This window comes from Ambystoma mexicanum, chromosome 10 (assembly GCF_040938575.1).
Source record: "Ambystoma mexicanum isolate Mex_15411 chromosome 10, UKY_AmexF1_1, whole genome shotgun sequence".
In the NCBI taxonomy this organism is placed as follows: Eukaryota; Metazoa; Chordata; class Amphibia; order Caudata; family Ambystomatidae; genus Ambystoma; species Ambystoma mexicanum.
In genome coordinates this window covers 111,979,206-111,999,959 of record NC_090932.1, presented here as the reverse complement: position 1 = coordinate 111,999,959, position 20,754 = coordinate 111,979,206, and the positions used below count along the sequence as shown (strand labels likewise).

Sequence of the window (20,754 nt, the reverse complement as noted above, 5' to 3'; positions counted from 1 at the left end):
GTTGCCACCAACCCTAGAGACCTTACGGTTCTGATGCTAGGATGCCCCGACAATATGTTAGGGTAAATATAGAAACTTTCACCTATAGGATGGTGACTGAACGGTTGCTTGCCTCTTGTGTTGTGATAGATATGTAGAGTTGGGAAGTGAGCAGCAGCACCACATCTGTTTCCACCACACTGCTTTATGAGTCTTTATACATCTAAACCAGGCCCGCGCTGCCATTGGTTAGGCACTTATCCGGTTTATTCTTTGTGTAATGCAATTAAGGGGATTTACTTAAACCTGCACACTGGTCGCATGCAAAGAATGCATTTTTGCTTACAACCACTAATTGGCTTTCACCACTTTTTTACTCATTTTATCATGAGATAAAAAATGTCATCATGTGCAAAACAGAGATTTTAAGGGGCAACCAATACTATAATACACATGTTGAGCCATTTTGATGACTACCAGTAAGGTACTTGCATGGGTTAATCATCTCGAAAAGGCCATCTTCATCCTTCCATAATGTAGTATTGAGCCACGCTTGATGCATAAATATCCCTCCATTTCATTTACAAGTTCCAAAGCTTGACTGCATAACAAACACTGCACATGACCCCATTACTTGACGTATCAAGACAGGCGAGAGCAGATGTACTCCTCTCCTGTACGGCCGCCATCAAAAAAAGCATACCCGTAGAATGGAGCGTCCATGCCTGGTAGTTGCACCTGCTATGGATGTGAAGCCTCGAGCTGTTGATATGGGGCTTCCAGAGCAGGCGCTCATGGGAGAGTGAGGCACAGGGGACAGGATTATGGCACATCACTGCACTTTGGGGTGACCAGTCTCTTCATGGGCACTAGGTACAGTACAGACTTTCAATGACAGGGACTTGTTGTGGGCTTCCGTTTCTATGCATTCATTGAAAGGGGAAATACACTACAAACTGCTTTCATTGAAACGCAACACACACTGATTAGTTGTCTAGTGAAGCCAAATAAATAGCACCTGTTTTCACGCTATTTTGTTTCTTTAAAAATATATTTATTAGGTTTTTAATCAAAACACATATGCATTACACAGGCTTCAGTAAAATAGAACAAACATGAATAATTGTAACCATATAAAATGTCCATACAACTACGATATCATTTATCTAAATCTACAATCATACTAGACCTTATAATTTAAAACCACAACATATTACAATTCCCATGTGAAAAACTGCACATACAAAATACAATATTCCACACATAAACACACTAAACACATGAACAATAAGAAAGGAAAAGAAAAGAAAAAGGGGGGTGGGGCAGGGGAACTCCCTCTTCCCCCTTCCTCCCCCCCACTTCTCTTAGTCATATAAGGCATTAAATGAGCCCCATAAAGAAAGATAATCATCTTCTCTACCCTTGTCCTTCAAGGAGAGTTTTTCAAATTTAGACAAAATCTGTAATTCCACTAGCCACTCATCTACATTCGGCTTCTTGCTAGTCTTCCAGATTCGAAGGATCAGCTTGATTGCTACCACCGTAGCTGAAGCGCAGGTGGATGGTAGTAAGGGAGGTTACTGTAATACTGCATCTGATCCATAGATTTCTCTAGTGCCCCGTGAAGCTAAAGAATGCTAAACAATATTTTGTTGAAAATCCAATAATGGAGGCCAGAAAGTCAGACTTTCCGTAGACAGGGTTTAAAATATCAGTTCCAGAAGTGTCTGCTGCCATGTTCTTGTCCCTTGGTTTGGCAATTTGGGACCCTCTACAAATCTGACAGGTTGATCTGCCTTTCGTTTTGTTCTCAGGCTTGAAAAACAAAATTGGAGGAATCTTCCTGGCCCCGCAACAAACTACTAACCACCATATTTTTTTGGTTTTTGGTCATTAAAAGCCTTTTACCCCCCCCCAATTTTGAGCATGAATGATGTGCAAATTTTTAGCCACGGATTTTGACTTCATATAAAAAATTTGACAAAAGGGAGGGATCTTGTATGCAATGGACGCATTTAGATCTTCTGCGGAGACAACTCACCCGTTCATCCAACTGAATCATACTAGAAGGAGCAAGGATCGACTTAATTGTAACATTTGGCTTCTCTTTATATAGTGTACACTATAGGGTTTATTCAGGTTTGCTTCAAGGGACTGTGATGGGCATGAAGTGATGCCAAGTATAAAGCGTCTGGGGGTCAAGTAGGAAATCCTGGATTGGCACACCTGGCTCGGCAGTCGACAAATTACCCTTCCACTAAATCGGCTTTTTTGTTATTTAAGTGCTGCAGGAGGGGTGGCTAATGATATGTACAAAAACGTGTGTGCACTGAATATCTGCATATATGAAGGTTTGAACTGCTTCAGATTTCTTTTTTCCCATTGGTTGGCAGGTATTTATTATTTCTCTAATCGGCGACATCAAGTTCCAGCATTTTAACCCTGTACTGGAAGCGTACATCAACAAGCACTTCAGCGCCACTTTGGCATATATGTGAGTATGGACCACTCTGTCAGAACTCTTTAACTGTGTCGAGCATTGTATAAAGGGCAATTCTCTTCATTTGTGCCGTGGGCATGGACCTTTGTCTGTACCCCGATGAGCTACCATCTTTCGTCAAGCTGTACAACCTTTGAAGTACTGATCATTATGTCATGCCATTGATGTGCAATTTCTTACATATACATAACTGTATTAAAACTGTGGTTTTAGCATGCAAAGAACCTACCGGGAGTTTGTGATGTCTATATTGGGCAGTTCCAAGTTCAAACTTTTATAACAAAATATTCAGTGTTTTCACTTAAATATGGACCATTTAAATTTGAGGTACTGTATCCAAAAGGCTGAGCAAGCAGAAGGTAAGGCAATCAGAATGCCTTTGTAGTATACGATAAGGTGAGAAATTATATGACTATTTTTATAAATCCAAAACCTGAAGAGGTTTTATTTATTTAAACATTTATACAGTGCTCGAACCTACTAGAGGGACTCGTAGCACTTTACAAAGTTCAAAGGAGGTGATGAGGAAGGTACATTGTTGTTAATAACAGGGTTGGAACAACAAGGTCGATAAAGCATAGTGGGTTAGGCGGTCTGGTTGGATCCCGTGGGAGAAAGCGGTACATTTAGGCTTTTGTGGAAGCTGATGATGGAAGGGGTGGTGTGGTTGTGTGCTGCAAGAGCATTCCAGGCTCTGGCTGTCCACCAGATACAAGCTTGTTGGGTTCAGGCTGTATGCATGGTGGAATGAGTGGAGGATGAGTCTTGCTACTGCATTGGCTTGCAGGGGGTGTTGTTTGGGAGTCCAGTGAGGATTGCGTTTCTGTAGTCCAACTTGGAGAGAGCTAGAACTAGATATTTAGGCTCTTGTTGGTAAAGCAGACAAGGAGTTAACTTGAAACCAAAATGTACCCTTCAGTGATTAGGCCAGGACTAGAATAAAAAGACCTTAATTTCTTCAGAATGTAAGTAACAAGTGGTACACTTATAATACAAGACACTAACCCGATTCATTGTTCGGGACGCTCTAATCCTAAATGACACCATCTGTGAGAAACCTGAAGTTGTCTCTGTGTATAGTCCCCAGGGATCTGTTATCCAGGTGGCCAGGACACGGCCATCGCTTTGGATCCAGTTCCTGGGGGTGGACCAGTGTAGGAGGATCAACTGGAGGGGGGTCCTTGGGGAGTGGGACACCGACTGGTGAGACGTGGTATCCCCCTTCTTTAAACACCTTTTCCCCACCCTACCACGTAGGATATTCCAAATCACTGCCCCGACCCCCTTTTTTTGACACAAACACTTTCGCACAACACGAAATACAATGGACTAACACCAGAGCTGTTTACCTGATGTGTCCCAATACAAGGGTCAGGCAAAGTCAGGCCATTGACCAGAATCACACACACCTGACGGCCCTTTCCCTTCCCCACAGGGATAAAAGGTGGAGCACAGCAGAACCCTATGAGCAAGGCAGACCACACAAAGTGATAGCTAACTCAGCACGGCAGTTCAAGAGGAGGAGAAAGACGATGCAGACCAAGAGGGTGACGAGAAGCAAGCTTGCCCTTTCCGACTAAGACCCATGAAATCTCTGCAAAATGAATTATAAGTCTGCGAAGAAAGGCCAGCGTGCCAACGGTACACAAGACCCTCCACTGCGGATTACTAAGCCGGGGAGAGACGCTTGTCTCTGTGGTACCAACCTTCACTCCAAGAAGAAAGAAATCGAAGCGGTTCATCGCAGCTGGTGAGTAGAGGGGAGTATCGCTAAGAAACCGAACTGGGTTACACGAAAAGTAGCCAACAGCTAAATTGAAGTTTGAAAAGCAGAATTATTTTATTGAGGAAAGAGGAGGAAAACCAGCAACAGAGGAGTACGGCACCACGTGGGTGCTCATGCAGGAAACTCTGGCTGATTGCCTGATAGAGACTACCGTAGCCAGAAGGCCTTAAGAAAAGGCGGAAGTGGTCATACAGGGCGTCTTGTACCGTCGAAAGTCTTTGACCGACAGATGATTGGGAAGCTAAGGGAAAAGAATCCCGTTGGTGAAGTGAGCGTATGAACAGTGTGTTGCAAAGTTTGGGAAGAGTGAACTCAATCGAAGGATGTCCACACTGAATTGTTTGAAAAGACATTAACATTTGTGAAAGCAAGGAGTATTGCAAGACAAGAAGTGAAGTGTCCCCCTTGTCATTTGGGGTCCGAGCCCAACTGACAGAGATCCAGAGGTGAAACGTCAGCACCCAAAGTTAATTGAGAAAGGAACTGTTTAGTTGATTTGTTGAATACAATTTGTGAGAGGTCTACGCCCAGAAGAGGGGGACCCACAGGTGAAGCCTTCACCCAAAGTATACGTGGAACAGACCTTTTGTTTGTTTTGTTGAACACATCCGTCCCTCGAAGGCAACAGACATTTTATTGAATAGAGACTTTAACCATCGAAGAACCTGATAGCTAGTTCAGAACTTTCTGCTCGTGCTGGGGAAGCTAGATTGTGTGCTGTCCTCAGGAGACCAACCTTGTCCTGTACTGAAAACCTGGGGAAGGGAAACGTGGCAATCACATCCTGACTTATGTGTGAACACTTCTTCCTTTATTGAAACTCTATCCCACACTCTTTCTTTAATAAGCTGTAAGGAATTGGCAATAGGTTTTTTTAGTATCAGCCTTTTTATTTTGACACAATGCCACAAGGACTGCCTTATTTTTCATTTGATGGTGGACACTAGCTCCCATCTTAGATTTAAGTTTAACTTGGGTGTTTTTCCACCCTGCATTTACAGTTTAACAAACACCCTTGAACTTTGATCACTGGTGTCTGTCTTTACTGTTGCCACCATGAGTTCCTTACGCATCCGAGTAAGAATTTGTGATATTTTGGCATTTTACGGACACTAGTGTAATAGAGGCCCTAGCAGCTTCCACAGTGTTTGCCCCCTCCCCAATACAGAGCACAGTTGCAAGCTGCTTTGCCCCACTAATCGCCAAAAGAATCATTGGTTCTATGTCCACTGAATGCAAGTGAAATGAGAAGTACTTTCTTCCTCAGCGCAAACCTCACACCCAAATAAGCTTCTTGCTTCTGATTTATTGTGCAAGTGATGTTTGTGTGTGAGGGAGTGTGTGGGAGTGGTGTGTGGGTATGTGCAATGTGTACATGTGTTTGGCAGGAGGGGGGAACATCATGGAATTCATTGATGGTGACAATGCTAACTTATTGTTTGTGCACCATCATCCAATCGGCTATCTTGAGAATTTTGGAATAGATTGTGCAGCTTCATCGGTGTGATTTACAGTGAACATACTGGCATATATTGTGGCCACAACTTAAAAAAGTGATTTGCACTGACCATACAAGCCTAGACCGTTTTCACAGCTTCATAAAAGTTATTTGCAGTCACCCTAATGGCATAGATTGTGGACACAAAATCAAAGTGATTTACTCTATGCTTGCTGTCATTTATTCCAGACTGCTTCGTGAAATGATTTACACTGGCAATGCTGGGATATAGTGTGGGCTCGGCTGCCTAAGACTCACAATGCTGGCATATGTTGTGACCTCTGGCATCATATAAAATGCTTTCAAATGTGCCTTTGTGTACTATTAGTGGCAGAGGAGCTACTAGATTTTTCCATACGTTATCCTAGGGAATGTTCTCAGATATACCACCCAGTTCTCCCTTCATTACTTAGGGCTCTCTTGCTATGACTGCTTCCTGTGCTATTTCGTGGTAGATCTGAATGTCCCGCCACTTCTTGTGGCCACGGATCTTGAATGGTTTCAATGCCAGTGCCCCCCAGGAGCTGCCTGAGCCCATGGCACCAAATACTGACTCCACTAGTGCTGTGCGCATAATTATGTTACTGGTTGCACACAGTGGCATTTAGAACATTTCGGTGCCATCAGCCGGGTCCACTCCCCTCGTTTCCTTGTTACGTGTTGGATGTAAGATTTCTTTCAAAACCTTACATCTTTCACCAGTGCAGTTTGCAGCGTGCCGCCGCAGCAGCATGATCCTGGTAAGCATTACGCATGAGTGGTGTGCCAGTTTGGCCCTAGAGTCTGTGGACCAATACATGCTTTTTCAAGGAGCTTAGGCGGGAAAGAGGCCCCTCAAGAGGGCTTACAGCGGCCCCCTCTCATTTTGTTTTTGGCTACAGTTTGGCTGAGGTAGTGAGAAATGCCAGACTTTAAAATATTTTTTTTTGTAAAGTATCCCTAAAAAGGTCCTTGGCCCACCCCACCTCGTTTTTTTTCTGAATAAAAAATCCCAATAGTTGTACTGTTTAGTTTGAGTAAATTAGTTAATGTTAGTGCAAATGTGTTGCAGTTACATTGGGTATATTTCTCTTTGTAATACGTATGTGTGTTTTGTGAACGATTTTGCGTAATTGATTGCCAAGGCACTAGTGAGCAGCTTTAGAGGTACCGGTAAATATATTAGGGGGTTCAGTGAGCTGTCTGCAGAGGTGCAGGGGCAGACTTTGGAGAAGCAAGGCCTAATCTGGTAGACCTTTGCCAGCAGCTGTGCTGCCTCTAAATGTTTGATCCCCACAAAACGTTCACTAGAGGCAGCACGTGTTTTCCATGCATTACTTGAGGCACACTGGCATAGAGAAAGAGGCTTAAGAGGTCATGGGGAAGGGCCTTTCTGCCCTAGTGTTGTCATAGGCAGTGGGGGACATTAGAAAGCAGGGAGTGATGGATGAATATGTCCCCTGTTAAAACAGAATTTAATTTTAGAGAATTCTGTAGGTTCTTTAGAGTTGTTAAATTTTATTTTTTCCTTTTCTCTTTTTTGGATCACTGCTTATTTTTGGTGGTTCGAGCAGCTTTTTCTGAAGTCCCGCTGCCACTGAAACACCTTTTGACTCATTAAGAGTATATATGTTCCTGGGTCGCCCATAAGGCTCACAGGCCCGTTTGGCTTTCTGCAGGAATGCATGTTTGCTTTTTTTAAAAGGAAATTTGAAAGAAACAAGCTGTGCTTTTCCAAAAAGCAGAAACTATTCCCTCCTCCATTCTCGCAAAGGAATTGATCGAGTGGAAACCTACATAACAGTTTAGGGGGTGAGGAGATGCTGGGGTCATTGGTGTGTTCTGTGGAGCTCATCGTTAATCAATTTCTCTTTCTTATCCAGAAAACTTACCAAAGTACTTAACAGTTATGTGGGCAACGCTGACGATTCCACCCAGAGCGAGCTGCTCTTTGCTTCTCTGAAATCACTGAAGTACCTCTTCCGCTTCATTGTCCAATCCCGCGTCCTATATCTGAGGTAAGGAATGTCTTCTGATAGGCTCTGAAACAGGGACAGCCACTCTCCCACCCCATACACAGCTTCTGAGTCTTTGACTGGTTACGAATCACTACCCACAGTTTTTAGCCAATTTGCAGGTTCCTGGTTTGCAGAAAGTTTTTTGAAGGCAGCACAATGACTATTTCATTAGGATGATGGTGTTAAAATATTGAATGAAAAATGTACATTAAACTCTACATAATGATGAATGAGATACATTAAAAAAAGGAAACTATTTATTTTGGCTTGTGAAAAACTTGGTATAGTATGTAAGAAGGGGGATGGCATTCAAGCTGTGGTAATTATTGGCATTGTCACATGTTGCTAGCTATGTGTGTTGCTATTTGTATTGGTTGACTTTTATATTTCATAGAGAATTTTTCCTAAATCTTCAGACCTATCGCACTCCTTGTCCCATTCTATTGTGGAGCCGTAAACCAAAGGGCGCCCTGTAACAGCGCCGAGAAGTAGCAGATGCATCTCAAACAAAAATGCATGGAAAATTGCTCAGTGCAAATATTGGTAACGATATGAGTTTGGGATTTACAATAGATGCACAAATGCATTGTTTTTGTGAATAATGGCGACACATACTTTTTGATCCATCTTGACAAAATATGGATTTAAAGCACTTTACAAAGGTGCCTTATATATTCCTGATAACATGAACCAAAAGATAAGTACTTGAATGAAATGAGTAAATTGTAATGGGTACTGGTGCAGAACAGCAGTTGCACTGACAATGGCAAGTACAATGCTGAAGACCACATATGGTCTGTGGTAGGGCAAAGCAGGAAATTAGGCAGCTGTGATGGCCCGGTAGTCCCTCTTGGTATCTCAATTGTAAACAATGTGTCAGCGTCCATTGTCTGGCAGCCCTGGAATAGTGGATTGCAGTTAGGTAACACTATGCACACCGTTGTGATGCTTTGGGTACACCGATATTCAACAGATTTCTTTAAATTGTCCCCCTTTTCTGTCTGGGAACTTTTTAGATACTGTATTGTTTGTTATGTTAAAGGATATTTATACTGTGCACTATCACCACCGGAGTGGTCCCCTGGCGGATCTGAAAAGGAAAGAGGGTGGGATGGGTTAGTAAGGCTGAGCAGGGAAAAAGAGCAAGAGGTCTGTGATGTGCTTTTGGCAGCCTCAGTTCGGTTAACACTGTTCGCTGAGCTTAGGTGTGCTTTTCGGTTGGTAGACATCATGTGGTGTTGTGCGAGGCTATGTGCGTTATGTGTTGTTGTCGCGATGTAGTGTAGTGCTTGCGGTTTGTAGTGCTTTGGAGGTGTGGTTGTGTGCGAGAGGTGTATGCACAGGGGTGAGATTGTTTAGTGGTGTTGTTTAGTGGCATCGCTATTCAGAAGTGATGCATGCTAATCTTCACAATCCTGTCAAGATGTGGCGCACTGCTGATCTTTACAATTCTATCTAGATGTGATGCTAGCTGACATTCACAATTCTGTCTAGATGTGACCCAAGCTAATCTTTACAATTCTAACTGGATGTGACACAAGTTAGTATTACACTTCTGTCTAGATGTGACGCAATGCTAATCTTCACAATTCTGCCTAGATGTGACTTGAGCTAGTATTATAATTCTGTCTGCATGTGACACAATGCTCATCTTCACAATTCTGTCTAGATATGATGCAAGCTACTCTTTACAATTCTGTCTAGATGTGGCGCAATGCTTAAATGGATGGTTGCGGCCATCAAGGAGGCCTATGAGTGGCAGCAAAAGATACTGCCAGCCAACATGCACGCTCAGAGTCAGCACGCTCAGAGTCAGAGCCAAGGCCACGGCCATGGCATTCCAGCGGAAGGTTTCGTGGCAAGTCATAAGCAGGGCGGCTACCTGGGCCACCCCTTCGGCTTTCTGTAAGCATTATTGTTTGGACGCCGGCTCCAAGTCAGACGCGGACTTCGGACAGGCAGTTCTGGGGCTACATTCATTTGCAATTGCCCATGCAGTGTGGAGGAAAGGGGACAGGGACGTAAGAGTAATTAAGTTACTCATCGTAGTGACTAACATACTCTTAGTCCCCTTTCCTCCATACATCCCACCTTCCTCTCCCCTAATAATACTGGTGTCATTAGGCAATGTTAAATAAACAACACGTCAATGGGGATTTAGGAGTGGCGCTGATGGGCGGAGTCAGAGCGCACCTCTAAATGTAAAGGGGAAGAAGGTTTTTCTGGTGAAAGGTTCTGTGTCCCTAGGGAGGGACGCCCATGCAGTATGGTGGAAAGGGGAGTAAGGATTAAGAGAAAGTTGGTCACTATGGTGAGTAACGTGGAATTTATTGTCCACCCATCCTCCATGGAGTGCTTGGTAGTGCTGTTGGCAACTGCCAACCTCAATAGGTTCATCTTTCCATCTTGGCCCCTGGACAGGGATCTTAATAAGAGGATGGAGGCTAGGGGAAAGAAAATCTTTGCCTCAAGGGGTCTCCCTTTAAGAGCACTGAAGGACTCTTTACTATACCCAAGTTCTCTTTTGGACTCTGTGGTTGCAGGGGCAGCGGAATACCTACCACAGGGTGGAAGTGAGAGAGGGTTTCGACACTCGTGTTCAGGATGGCAAGGATGTGTCCCGACAGATGCTGCAGTGGTGCCTAGACATGGGGGGATTGTGTATCATGGGCAATAGCCACAACCAGAGTCATTGGAAGGCATTCCTGCATAAGGACCTCAGGGTTCGCCCAGGACGTGCAATCCACGGTCCTTTGACCGACATAACCTCCTTGGAGCCAAGACAGACCCCCCCTCTTCAGAGGTTTCAATCCTTTAAGGCAATGGCCAAGTCTCTAGGCCTGGTAGTGCAGCAATCTCCAGCACCCAGAGTTAGAGGAAGGGTGTGTTGTCCTTCTGGTTCCTATGTCTCCAATGGCAGAGGTCAGGCAAACGAAAGCAGGCAGCAGTCAAACAGATTCCCTAGACTTAGGTGCAGGGATACTCCCAGGGGTGGGCTTCATGTGTCAACTGTGCCTTTTGCCGCCCCGTATGCAAAACCTTTGTGAGAGTGACACACTCCATTCATCTCCTGTAGGCCCCGTTTGGTGTGTGATGGTGTTGCACCACATCTGATGCCTGGCCGTTACAGCTCGTCTTACTGGCGCAATGCCCCCCTTGCCTCAGGACACCACCTTTTGGAGGAGGTCCATCAGCTTCAGGATAGGAGCACGATAGAACATGTTTGACATTCCGAACAAGGCAGGACCGGGTGTTGCGTCCCATTTTGGATCCAAGGCTATTGAATGTGTTCCTTCATAAGGACACATTCTGGATGGTAACGCTAGCCCAGGTCCTCCAACCCCTTGATCTGCAGGACTGGTTGGTCTCTCAGGATCTTGAGGATGCTTATTTCCACACGATCCATCGGAGGCACAGAAAACGCCCAGGATTCGTGGTAAACTTTTGCAACTACCAATCGTCCTTCCGTCTTAAGGTGTCAGCAAAAGATGACATGTGTTTGTTTGGTAGCAAGTTATAGAAACTTTTGCTGCTGCAACCTAGGACTCCCTGCCTCCCATTCTAACTTGATGAATGCTTTGGCCGTCATTATGAGTTTTGCGGTATGAGTAGTGCTAATATGGCTAGACGAGATTACAGTTTCAACCAGTGTCAATTCGGGACTTTGCGCCCGATTGAGCGTTATTTGGTTACCATTCAGAAGTCCCCACTGACTTCTTTGGAGAACGGCACTATTCCCATCTGACAATACCACCGGCACCATTGCCGCCATTTTGTGTGATGGTCGCAGCGTCATGCACATGCAGGCGGATGCCTTGCTTACAGGTTTGCAAACTATGGTGTGTGTTTGTGTCTGACTTTCAATGGCGATGACTGCCAATGAAGTTAGTACATGAGCATACGATGGCAATACCTTGTATATGACAGCGATACCTGCCATATGATGTGTGGACATGGGAATATAACCGTTTTTTAGTCTACTTTTGTGATTCCCATGCCCCCCGCCCCCCTTCCTTGTCTTGTGGTGCCTGGAAACACTTGTGTATAGGCGCCATACAAATGTCCAATAAATAAATGAAATAAATACTGTGGCGATTCCTTTTAAATGATGGTACTACGTAGCCATAAGGCGGCAAAAGCTTTCAAATATGGGAAGTAGCTGGGCCTGTAACGGCAGTGGCTGGCAAATGCCTATACAAAAGATAAAACTTGGTTTTGCCAATACTTTTGATTACCTGCCATTTCTAAGCTAATCTATATAGTTTGCATTTTCAGGTTCAACATGTTTTGTTTACACTTTTTTATTAGTACTTTAAATGGACCGGTCCTACCTGGCCCTCAGTACCTGAACTGAAGGAACTGAAAGAGGGAGGATTAGGGCTTCTCCAAACTAAAATAAAATACTGCTACTCAACTATGTGGCAGCGAGCAACATGTTTACACTTTAGAAGATGTTGCCAAATGCAGTCCAAGGCTCTGTCAGCCCTTTTGAAAGCTGTGCTTTCTGTCTCTTCCCCTCTCACATGCCGTGGCCCAGCTTTTATCCTACTCCTCCAAACAGTGCATAAGAAAAGACAACCACAAGATGTGCCTGTCAGAGCCTCTGCCTTCTAACCTAACAGCACACACTACCCATATTACACCTTCTATGAACGAAGAGGCCTGGGTGTAGGTTTTTACAAAACTTTCCCGTAGATTTTCTGTGAAGGCTAATCTTCACAGCTAGAATAATGATCTGGGTTACACCCAAAATATACGTCTCTCCTTAAAGGTCTATATTGCATGTTTTTGGTGCATCTACTTCACCTTGATTACAAGAGGGACTTAATAGACAGAGTATGATTGGAGGAAGAGAAAGGGAGGGTGAAGTATCTGGGAAGAGAAGGGAAAAAAGAATAAAATGGACAGAGACTGATGGACAAATTCAGGTAGCCAGTCTTGCCATCGAAAATATTTCCATTGAATCATTATCCATCGAAATTCATTCATTGAAATGCTTTTCCATCGAAAAGCATATTCATTGAATCAATTTCAATGGATTTCCAACTCAAACATACCTTAATAGATGTATGTTTGGGTTGGAAATTCAGTGGGTTGAGGAAAGGGTTAATTTCTGAAAATGGGGTTTGGGGGGGGGGGATTGGCAGCAGGACCCATGGGGGTTTAACCCTCCCCCCCCGCAATAAATACCACAAGTTACAGGGAGCTGTCCAGTGCTGAAATATATTAAAGATTTAAGCACTGGACAAGGGTTACATTTTTAAAATGGGGGTTGGTGTGGGGTTTAGGGAGGGGGGAGGACCCCTGAGGGTTGAGGGGGGTTTCGGGGGGGGGGGGGGGACCAATTAAAAAAAATAGTAATAATTCGTTATACAGATTTCCGATGGAAAGTTGTAAAAAATGTGATGGAAAATCTATTCAATGAAATAAAATGTGATGGAAAGACTAGTAACCACATATTCAATACTAGACAAATTCAGTGTGGCCATGCCTGTAATTATACCTGCCTATAACACACCTGATTACATTGTGTAACATGTCAGTAACTTATCTTACTGATTATGTGCTTACCTGAGGCGCGGCTTTGCCAGACTGTGCACTTACCCTAACTCTTGTCTTTGTCATTTATGACTTATTTGCCTTCTACCTACCGGATTGCCTTCCAGCCTTGTGCTGCTTATGTAGCCTGCCTCTACCTGATTACTGCTCCTAGCCTTACATTGCATTGGTAAGCTGCTTGCCACCTGCCTGATCTCACCTTTGCCACATGCGGTATATATGTAGCCGCCTGCTACCCACCTGATTATGACTTTTGCCTCTGGCTGTATATGTACACTGACTGATACCTTTTTGATTTGAATCTCGCCTTGCGCTGTATTCGTAACCTGCTTGGCACAGACCTGTTTCTGAGCTTTTAGCCTACCGTATTTGCGTTCTACCTAACTTGACCTGAAGTCTAGTGCTTATCATGCATCGTGCCTGTCTGCAACCTACCTGATTTTGTCTCTGTGCACCTGAAGTAGCCCCCGCACCATGAGGCGTGGCTTTGCCAGACTGTGCACCTACCTGATTTTGTCTCTTGCATATCTGTACACCGGATGTAGCCCCCCACTGCCCCTGCACCATGGAGTGGCTCTGCCAGACTGTGCACCTACGTGATTTTGTCTCTTGCATATCTGTACACCTGGTGTAGCCCCCCCCGCACCATGAGGAGAGGCTGTGCCAAACTGTGCCCCTACCTGATTTTGTCTTGCATATCTGTACACCTGATGTAGCTCCCTCCGCCCCCGCTCCATGAGGATTAGCTCTGCCAGATTATGCGTGTTAAGAACTACCTGCATGCTGTAACACGTGTTCTTGCATTTTGAAGAATGTCATTTGCATTTATTGTAACTAGTGCCCTGATGCCTGAGGGTTTGAGAAGGAAAGGTGCGGGCGCACAGTGAGAGATTTAGCGAGTCAAATAGAGGGGGACACAAATTAAGAGGGAAGCAAATATGGAGTGAAACAAGTGTAATCACAACTAGAGAGGCAGAAGGTTAGACCGATGGAGGGGAGAGAGATGTAGAGACACAGAGTGGGAAACGAATACAGACACAAATGGAGAATTCGTTTTTAAGGACGCATATGTTCAAGAGAGGGTCAGAGAGGAATAGAGACAGGAGAGAACAGGAGAGAATAAAATGGCCAACTTCCCACCAAATCCTTGGAATGGTATATTGCCCTCAGTAATAGGTTTAGAGGAACTCATTAGGAAGAGCTGGTTTATACACCTGTCTTCATTGATGCAGTCGCTATGTGTCCCTCAGCCGGATTTAACGGGATTGTGAGATGTGATAGGTGGCCTTTCTCTTTCAGCACCTTCAGCCATAGATCATAGTTATCCATGTATTATCATCCTGACTATCTTTCGTCTCAAGGCCTGCAACTTTTGTGCATCACAAATACTGGAGCCAAAACAGGGCAAACTCCATCTGTGATTGATGGATATTCTTGAGAGACGGCTGCTGGCGGGATTTAGAAAAAGACAATGGAAACACGATTGGAGTGCAGGAAGGGGAGAGAGGGAGAGAGTAAAATGGAAATGTAATTAAAAAAAATAATTGTATCGGCTGAATTAAATCAACCTTTCAAATATACAAAATCATGAAACAGAAATACATTAAAACAAATCAACATTGAACAAAGTTAGAAAACATCAGACATAAGCAAACAAAATCATGACTGACATTCATAAGTGATTAAAAGGAATAACATATACATATCACACTTAAAGTAAATTAGTTGCAGTATAAGAAAGGAAAAGAAAGTAATAAAAACACTTCTGATCTGATCAACCATAGGTACAGTTCAGTATCTTTAAAACTAACTTTGGACAATCTCTATTAAGCAGTCATAATTATCAATAAGAAAACAGCAGCCATGGATTAATACAAAACATCTCAGTGGGTCAAACAACCGTTCAACACAAAAATAACATCACTGATGACTTTTTTGTTTCAAAATTATGAACAGATATTATATAAGAAACACTTGGTTGAAACTCGAAACTATTGAAATATAGAAATAAAAAAAGAATAAATACCTATTAGTAGTTAAATAACGATTCTATATCATCTGTTCCCTCTTCCAGTTTTAAACTGGATAAAACGTTAATAGTTGCTATTTGTATTGGCATATTACCACAACCCAAAATTGACCAACATTCTTGTGTTATGCTCCCCAGTTGTTTACAATGTCTTGTGAAAAAAATGTCTCTCTTGGATCGAAGAATATAACACTCTGTAATCAGATGTACTAAGGTTACAGGGGTGTCTCCGTCTAGGCAAAAGCGGCAGATGTTGTTATCGGTGCTCAAAAGCCTGCGTTTTGCTTTTATATTGTTAGTGGCCCATAGATTGAAACGAAGACGGAGTATTCCCGTACGAAGCTTGTATGAAGGACAGCGTATCAAATATGGTGGCAAAATGCTAACTTTCTTTGGAGGGAATCTCAATGCATCACCGTCATGGTAGGTTAAACATAGGTCTCTAGTTTTTATCCAATCTATCTGATCTTTAATTTTGCTTTGTCCGGGTTACCGAGCAATAGCTCAAGAGATATCTCAGCTTCGGCTAAGATTTGATATACTTGCCCAAGCCAGTTAACTACAAATGTATGACTTACCAAAAACATATACTGTGTATACTATTTTCAATAGAACGTTTAGCTTTGTTGATATCAGACATTTCTTGAATAGAGAGCACAATCGCCAATTATAATATGCCTGGAGCAAAACCAGCCCGAGCTCATATCTGATCCAAGCCGCCGGAGTACATTGTGGCAGATGTGAAACAGCCCACCAAAATGTAGCTTCCCACTTTGTAAATTGAAAGGAGGAATCACTAGGCATAGTTTCTAGGCCGTACATCAAGAATGGTACAATTTTCTTATTCCAAAAATTGCCATACAGGCATGATCAAAAATTTGCCATATATGTGCATGATGATACGGGCTTGAGAAATGGCTGAGTATAGTTTAGATTCCACACGCTCTTCATGGCCCTGTCCCCTCCTTTTGCCTTCAAAGTGCATTCCCAAATAGCTATAATATTGTACTACCATAACTGGAGAGTGTTTAATGGACCAGACGTGAGCCAACAGTCCATTACGCCTGGGCGATTATTGGACAATTTGCGTTTTTGCTATATTTATTGTCAATTCATTTAACTGTATATATTGCTGAAAGGCATCTAGTAATCGCTGAAGCCCAACCTGGGTCCTAGAGATTAGGACGAGATCATCCGCATACATAAGCGATTGTATCTGGTGATTATTGATTTTAGGTGAGTCTGATATGATATTGGACAGTGGGACTCTGATATCATGTATAAAATAGATGAAGATGGCAGAGGCCAATGAACACCCTTGCTTCAGACCTCGATAGGTAGAGATGTTCTTAGAAAGTAAGCCATCCATGGTGATTCGAATCTGCCTGGATGTATCAGAATGTAGGGAATGAATAATGTCATACAATGTAGGAGGACAGTGATCTCTTCGTAGTTTATTCGTCAGTAGCAGACAACTAACCGTGTCGAAAGCGGCGTTGAGATCTATAAACGCAAAAAAAGTGTTGCCTTTGCGCATGGCATTGGGCTTTGATGGCATTAAGGGCCAATAAATTGATGTTACTACCCATTCCCGCCACAAACCCAGTTTGATTGGGATCGCACAAATTAGAGTTCACTGTCCAAGCATTGAAGTCTTGCAATACCAGTTTAGTGAAGATCTTACCAGGTGCGTCCAAAAGTGCTATTGGGCGATAGTTTGATGGGACACACCTGTAACCCTTTTTAAAGATGGGAATGATGATGGAGGTCTTCCAGGATGGCGGTATGAGTCTCGTGTTTAGTATGTCTCTGAAAATAGTTTCAAGAATGTGTGCCCATTCATGTCATTGTCCGGCTTGACTGAATTCCACAGGAGCTGATGCTGGCCCCACAGACCCTCACCAGGAGTTCACTTCTCAACCCTAAGGTAAAGCTGAGCTGAGAACCCCAAGAAAGGGAAAGGGGAATTTGGAGAAAGTAACAAATGAGACACTGCAGCCCTGCAACCTTCTTGTAGGCTCTGGTATCTGTAGTAAACAAATATACTTGGTTACTTATGCATTAGTGTAAATTTCCTTTCTTAAATTATTTTTAAACATATTCTACCTTCTTTACCTCTTAAACCTCTGTTTAAGACTTAGAGGTTAATTATCTGTATTGAATATCTTGTAAACTGTTGTGGTGCTTTAGTACATATTGCCACTAGCCATTCAAGTCTCTTTAGAACCCTAAAGTAAATGCCTCTTGAAAACACCTTACAGATTTAGATATTCTTCTTTGCTTTTAACTCTATAAAGTTTGAGTTTTAAATGCTTTTGAGAAAATGCAGTCTTTCTTTGAAGTATAGAATTCCCATTTGCGTGAAAATTACATTTAAATAGAAACTCTTAAACTTTCTTGAATGCTGCTGCTCCTTCTGCATGAGAAATTTTCTTTTTACACGTACGTACGTATAGTTATTTTCTTAACGCGCGTTTTGAAATCACGTACTCGCTCCCTGCACTCATGCGATTAACACGCAAAACCACAAGACGTGAAAAACTGTCCTTGTGCTGCAAAATCTCACGCGCACCTTCACAAAACACACGCACGCGATTTGTACGTAGCGCTACTAAAAATGAAAACCTGTGCGCACACTGAAAAACAACTCATGCCCAGTTCATATGGACACACGCTCTATCGCACACTGAACACGCGCTATTACACGCAACGTCACGTGAAAATTGTGCACGCGCTAATGATCTTGCGCATTATTCATTAGGACACACGCACTATCACTCTCCATACCCGCGCGCTCCCATAATGATGTTGCTGAAGACACGAGGACTCGCGCGCACTTAAAACTGTATTGAAGCACTTTTCACGCAGTTAACATTTAAACTTGTGCGCACAGTCTGTACACTTGTTTTCTTATATTCTTAAACTGTATACACTTTTTCTCTCAGTAACTTTAAATAACTTCTTAACACTTTAAGTACTTCATGAAAAAATGGAAATTCACTGTGAAAGTCTTTAAACTTTTAAAAGGAACGATCCCACCTGATGTCTTCTTGTTCACTCTGGCTCAGCAATCGATATTCTTACTTCTTTAGTAAATCTTCTGAACTCTGAAAGTCCTTACTTAAGGAGCTTAACTAATGTACAACCAGCCACTGAATTACTATGGATGAAAGGCAGTTTAGAATCTTGCTCACCTACCAAGAATCCAACCCATTATCCTTTCCGCCAATCAGACAAACCAAACATAGCATTGTTCCTAAGACCAATCAAATTAAGTTTCTTTCTCTCCATCTTGACTTGGGCAACCACAATGTTAATTCTATGTACATACTCTTTCTGGTTACTAACCATCTACTCCAGCCAGCCCTGACAATTCCTAAGGATTTGCTTTAAACGTCTGATTGGAAAGCCCATCAGGACCCACAGCTCTGGAGGAGCTAATCTTCAATATGAGGGCATATATTCTGCCATAAGAAGACTCAAGCTGCCAAGCTGATGTAGATACTGACTCATAGAGAAGGTCAGCATAATGTGGATCGGCATACAAGGCCGAAAAGTGGGCAATCCAATCTTGTTCATGGACACCATTAATTTGAGCATCTCCTTGCTGATAAGTGTGATTATTGAAAAGATGCCACATTCCTGTGGAATTTTCATTGCACATTGCATGAGCCATAGCTTCGCTGTCTTTTTGCTATAAAAAAGCTTTCCGACCTCGTAGCCAGTTTTTATATCTGCATTTAGCAGATTTTAGATGAAGAAGCAAGAAGTTGTCTTTTAATTTTTATAAACTCAGCCCTAGTTCGATGGGTTTCCAAGTCAAATACAAGAGAATAGCAGATTTTGTTACGATAAGGAATCGTGACTGTTTTTACAAAAGGGTGCAGTAGATCAGTATACTGTTTTAGGAGCGCGGATTTTGAGTTGGCATAAACCGCTTTCTCAAACTTGGCTAATGCACTCAAATTCCAGCTCACTCTAGATCGTGCAGTGTTAACGGAGAGTTTGGTACTACTCCTTTTCTTCTGTCTGGGATAAATTCCAGTCAAGCTGTAAGATCAGAAGACTATGATGACTATTTAAATGATCTTTTATGGTTAATGTTTTTACAACCTGAAAGAGCTTGTGGTCAACATAGATGTAGTCAATAATACTAGTGCTCAAACCACGGTGCCACCTGTAATGCGGTGGGAAATCGCCCAGAACTGCACCGTTAACCATATGATAGTTTTGTTCGCTCATAAATATCATCCACTTACGCACTGTTTGGTTTTGGCACTTATCCTTCCAACAATCTAAATTGAGGTCGCCCACAATAACGGTATGAGTGATTGCAGTATCTAATCAAATGTTGTGAAAGATGTTAATTAGACCAGAATAGAAGGCCTCATCTGACATCGCGACAACATTACGGTATGTGTTAATCAGGGCCAGAGACTTAACATTGTTGGTGATTTTTACAAGCTGGATGTGCGCCCCAATAGAAGCCCATGGCGTAATAGAGAGGCCTGACTTAATGTGTGCCGCTACCAGGAGGCCAGAGGATGGTCTACCTCCACTTGGAACAGCCGGAATCAAAGCAAGCTCATAGTTGTCCCATATTGGTGTGCTGGTTAGCCATGTTTCCTGAAGCCTATAATATGGTAAAGCTCAGGCATATCTTTGAATGAGGAGTGGAGATGGGCATGGTCTCTAGTGTTCCAGCTTACAATGGTTAAGTTTGATATACTGGTGCAGGTTGGTGGTTATTGATGCAAGCTCGTAGTTCTTAAAAAATCTCGACTTTCTCTATTGGTACCCTGATAGATGTTTGGTTTCCTTTTGGAAATTTTAGGTCTTAGTGATGCACTCTCGGGGTCCTCGGCTAGTAAGAAGCCCATCTCAAAAAGTTGCATTTTGCAACGCCATATGGATTGCCAGACCACTCCCGAAGGGATCTATACTCTAACTTCTGAGAGTGGGCAATCTGTGAGGAATTCAATTTGGTCAATATCTAGTGTAGAAATATAATGCAGTTCTTCAATTTCTCCAAAGATATTTAGAACACTCTGTCGATTTAGATCGTATACAGGATGATTGCCCTCTCTACATTTTAAATAAATGTATGAAAGTTAGCACGTTGAGGGTGTAAATGTTGTGGAATACTCTGGGAGTCAGGCTTGCGAGGTGTCCATTTCATCTGGGCCGCAGGACCCTAGGTCTTTGGTGGACAGTGTTCCTATGGCCGAAATGTACCATTGGTTCTGACAGGTGTGTCTATTTTATGGCATGGGCGTGGGTCGGCTGTACAACACGATGTGCCAGCCAAGGGATTTTGAGTTTCTGCAGATTTAAAGAACACTTTTGCCAAATTTATGGCTAAATATTCACCCACCCTCCTTTTTAAGTTCTTCGACAACAACCTGT

General features: G+C 42.9%; 1 protein-coding gene across 1 annotated transcript in view; it reads left to right on the top strand.

Annotated features, from left to right (window-relative positions):
• The window catches only part of DOCK5 (dedicator of cytokinesis 5), a 1,209,967-nt gene that overhangs the window by 614,031 nt on the left and 575,182 nt on the right, over positions 1 to 20,754 (top strand). Inside the window, exons 21-22 of the mRNA XM_069617597.1 lie at positions 2,373 to 2,473; positions 7,626 to 7,760. Coding sequence (XP_069473698.1) covers positions 2,373 to 2,473; positions 7,626 to 7,760 — 236 coding nt within the window. The remainder of the gene's footprint in view (positions 1 to 2,372; positions 2,474 to 7,625; positions 7,761 to 20,754) is intronic.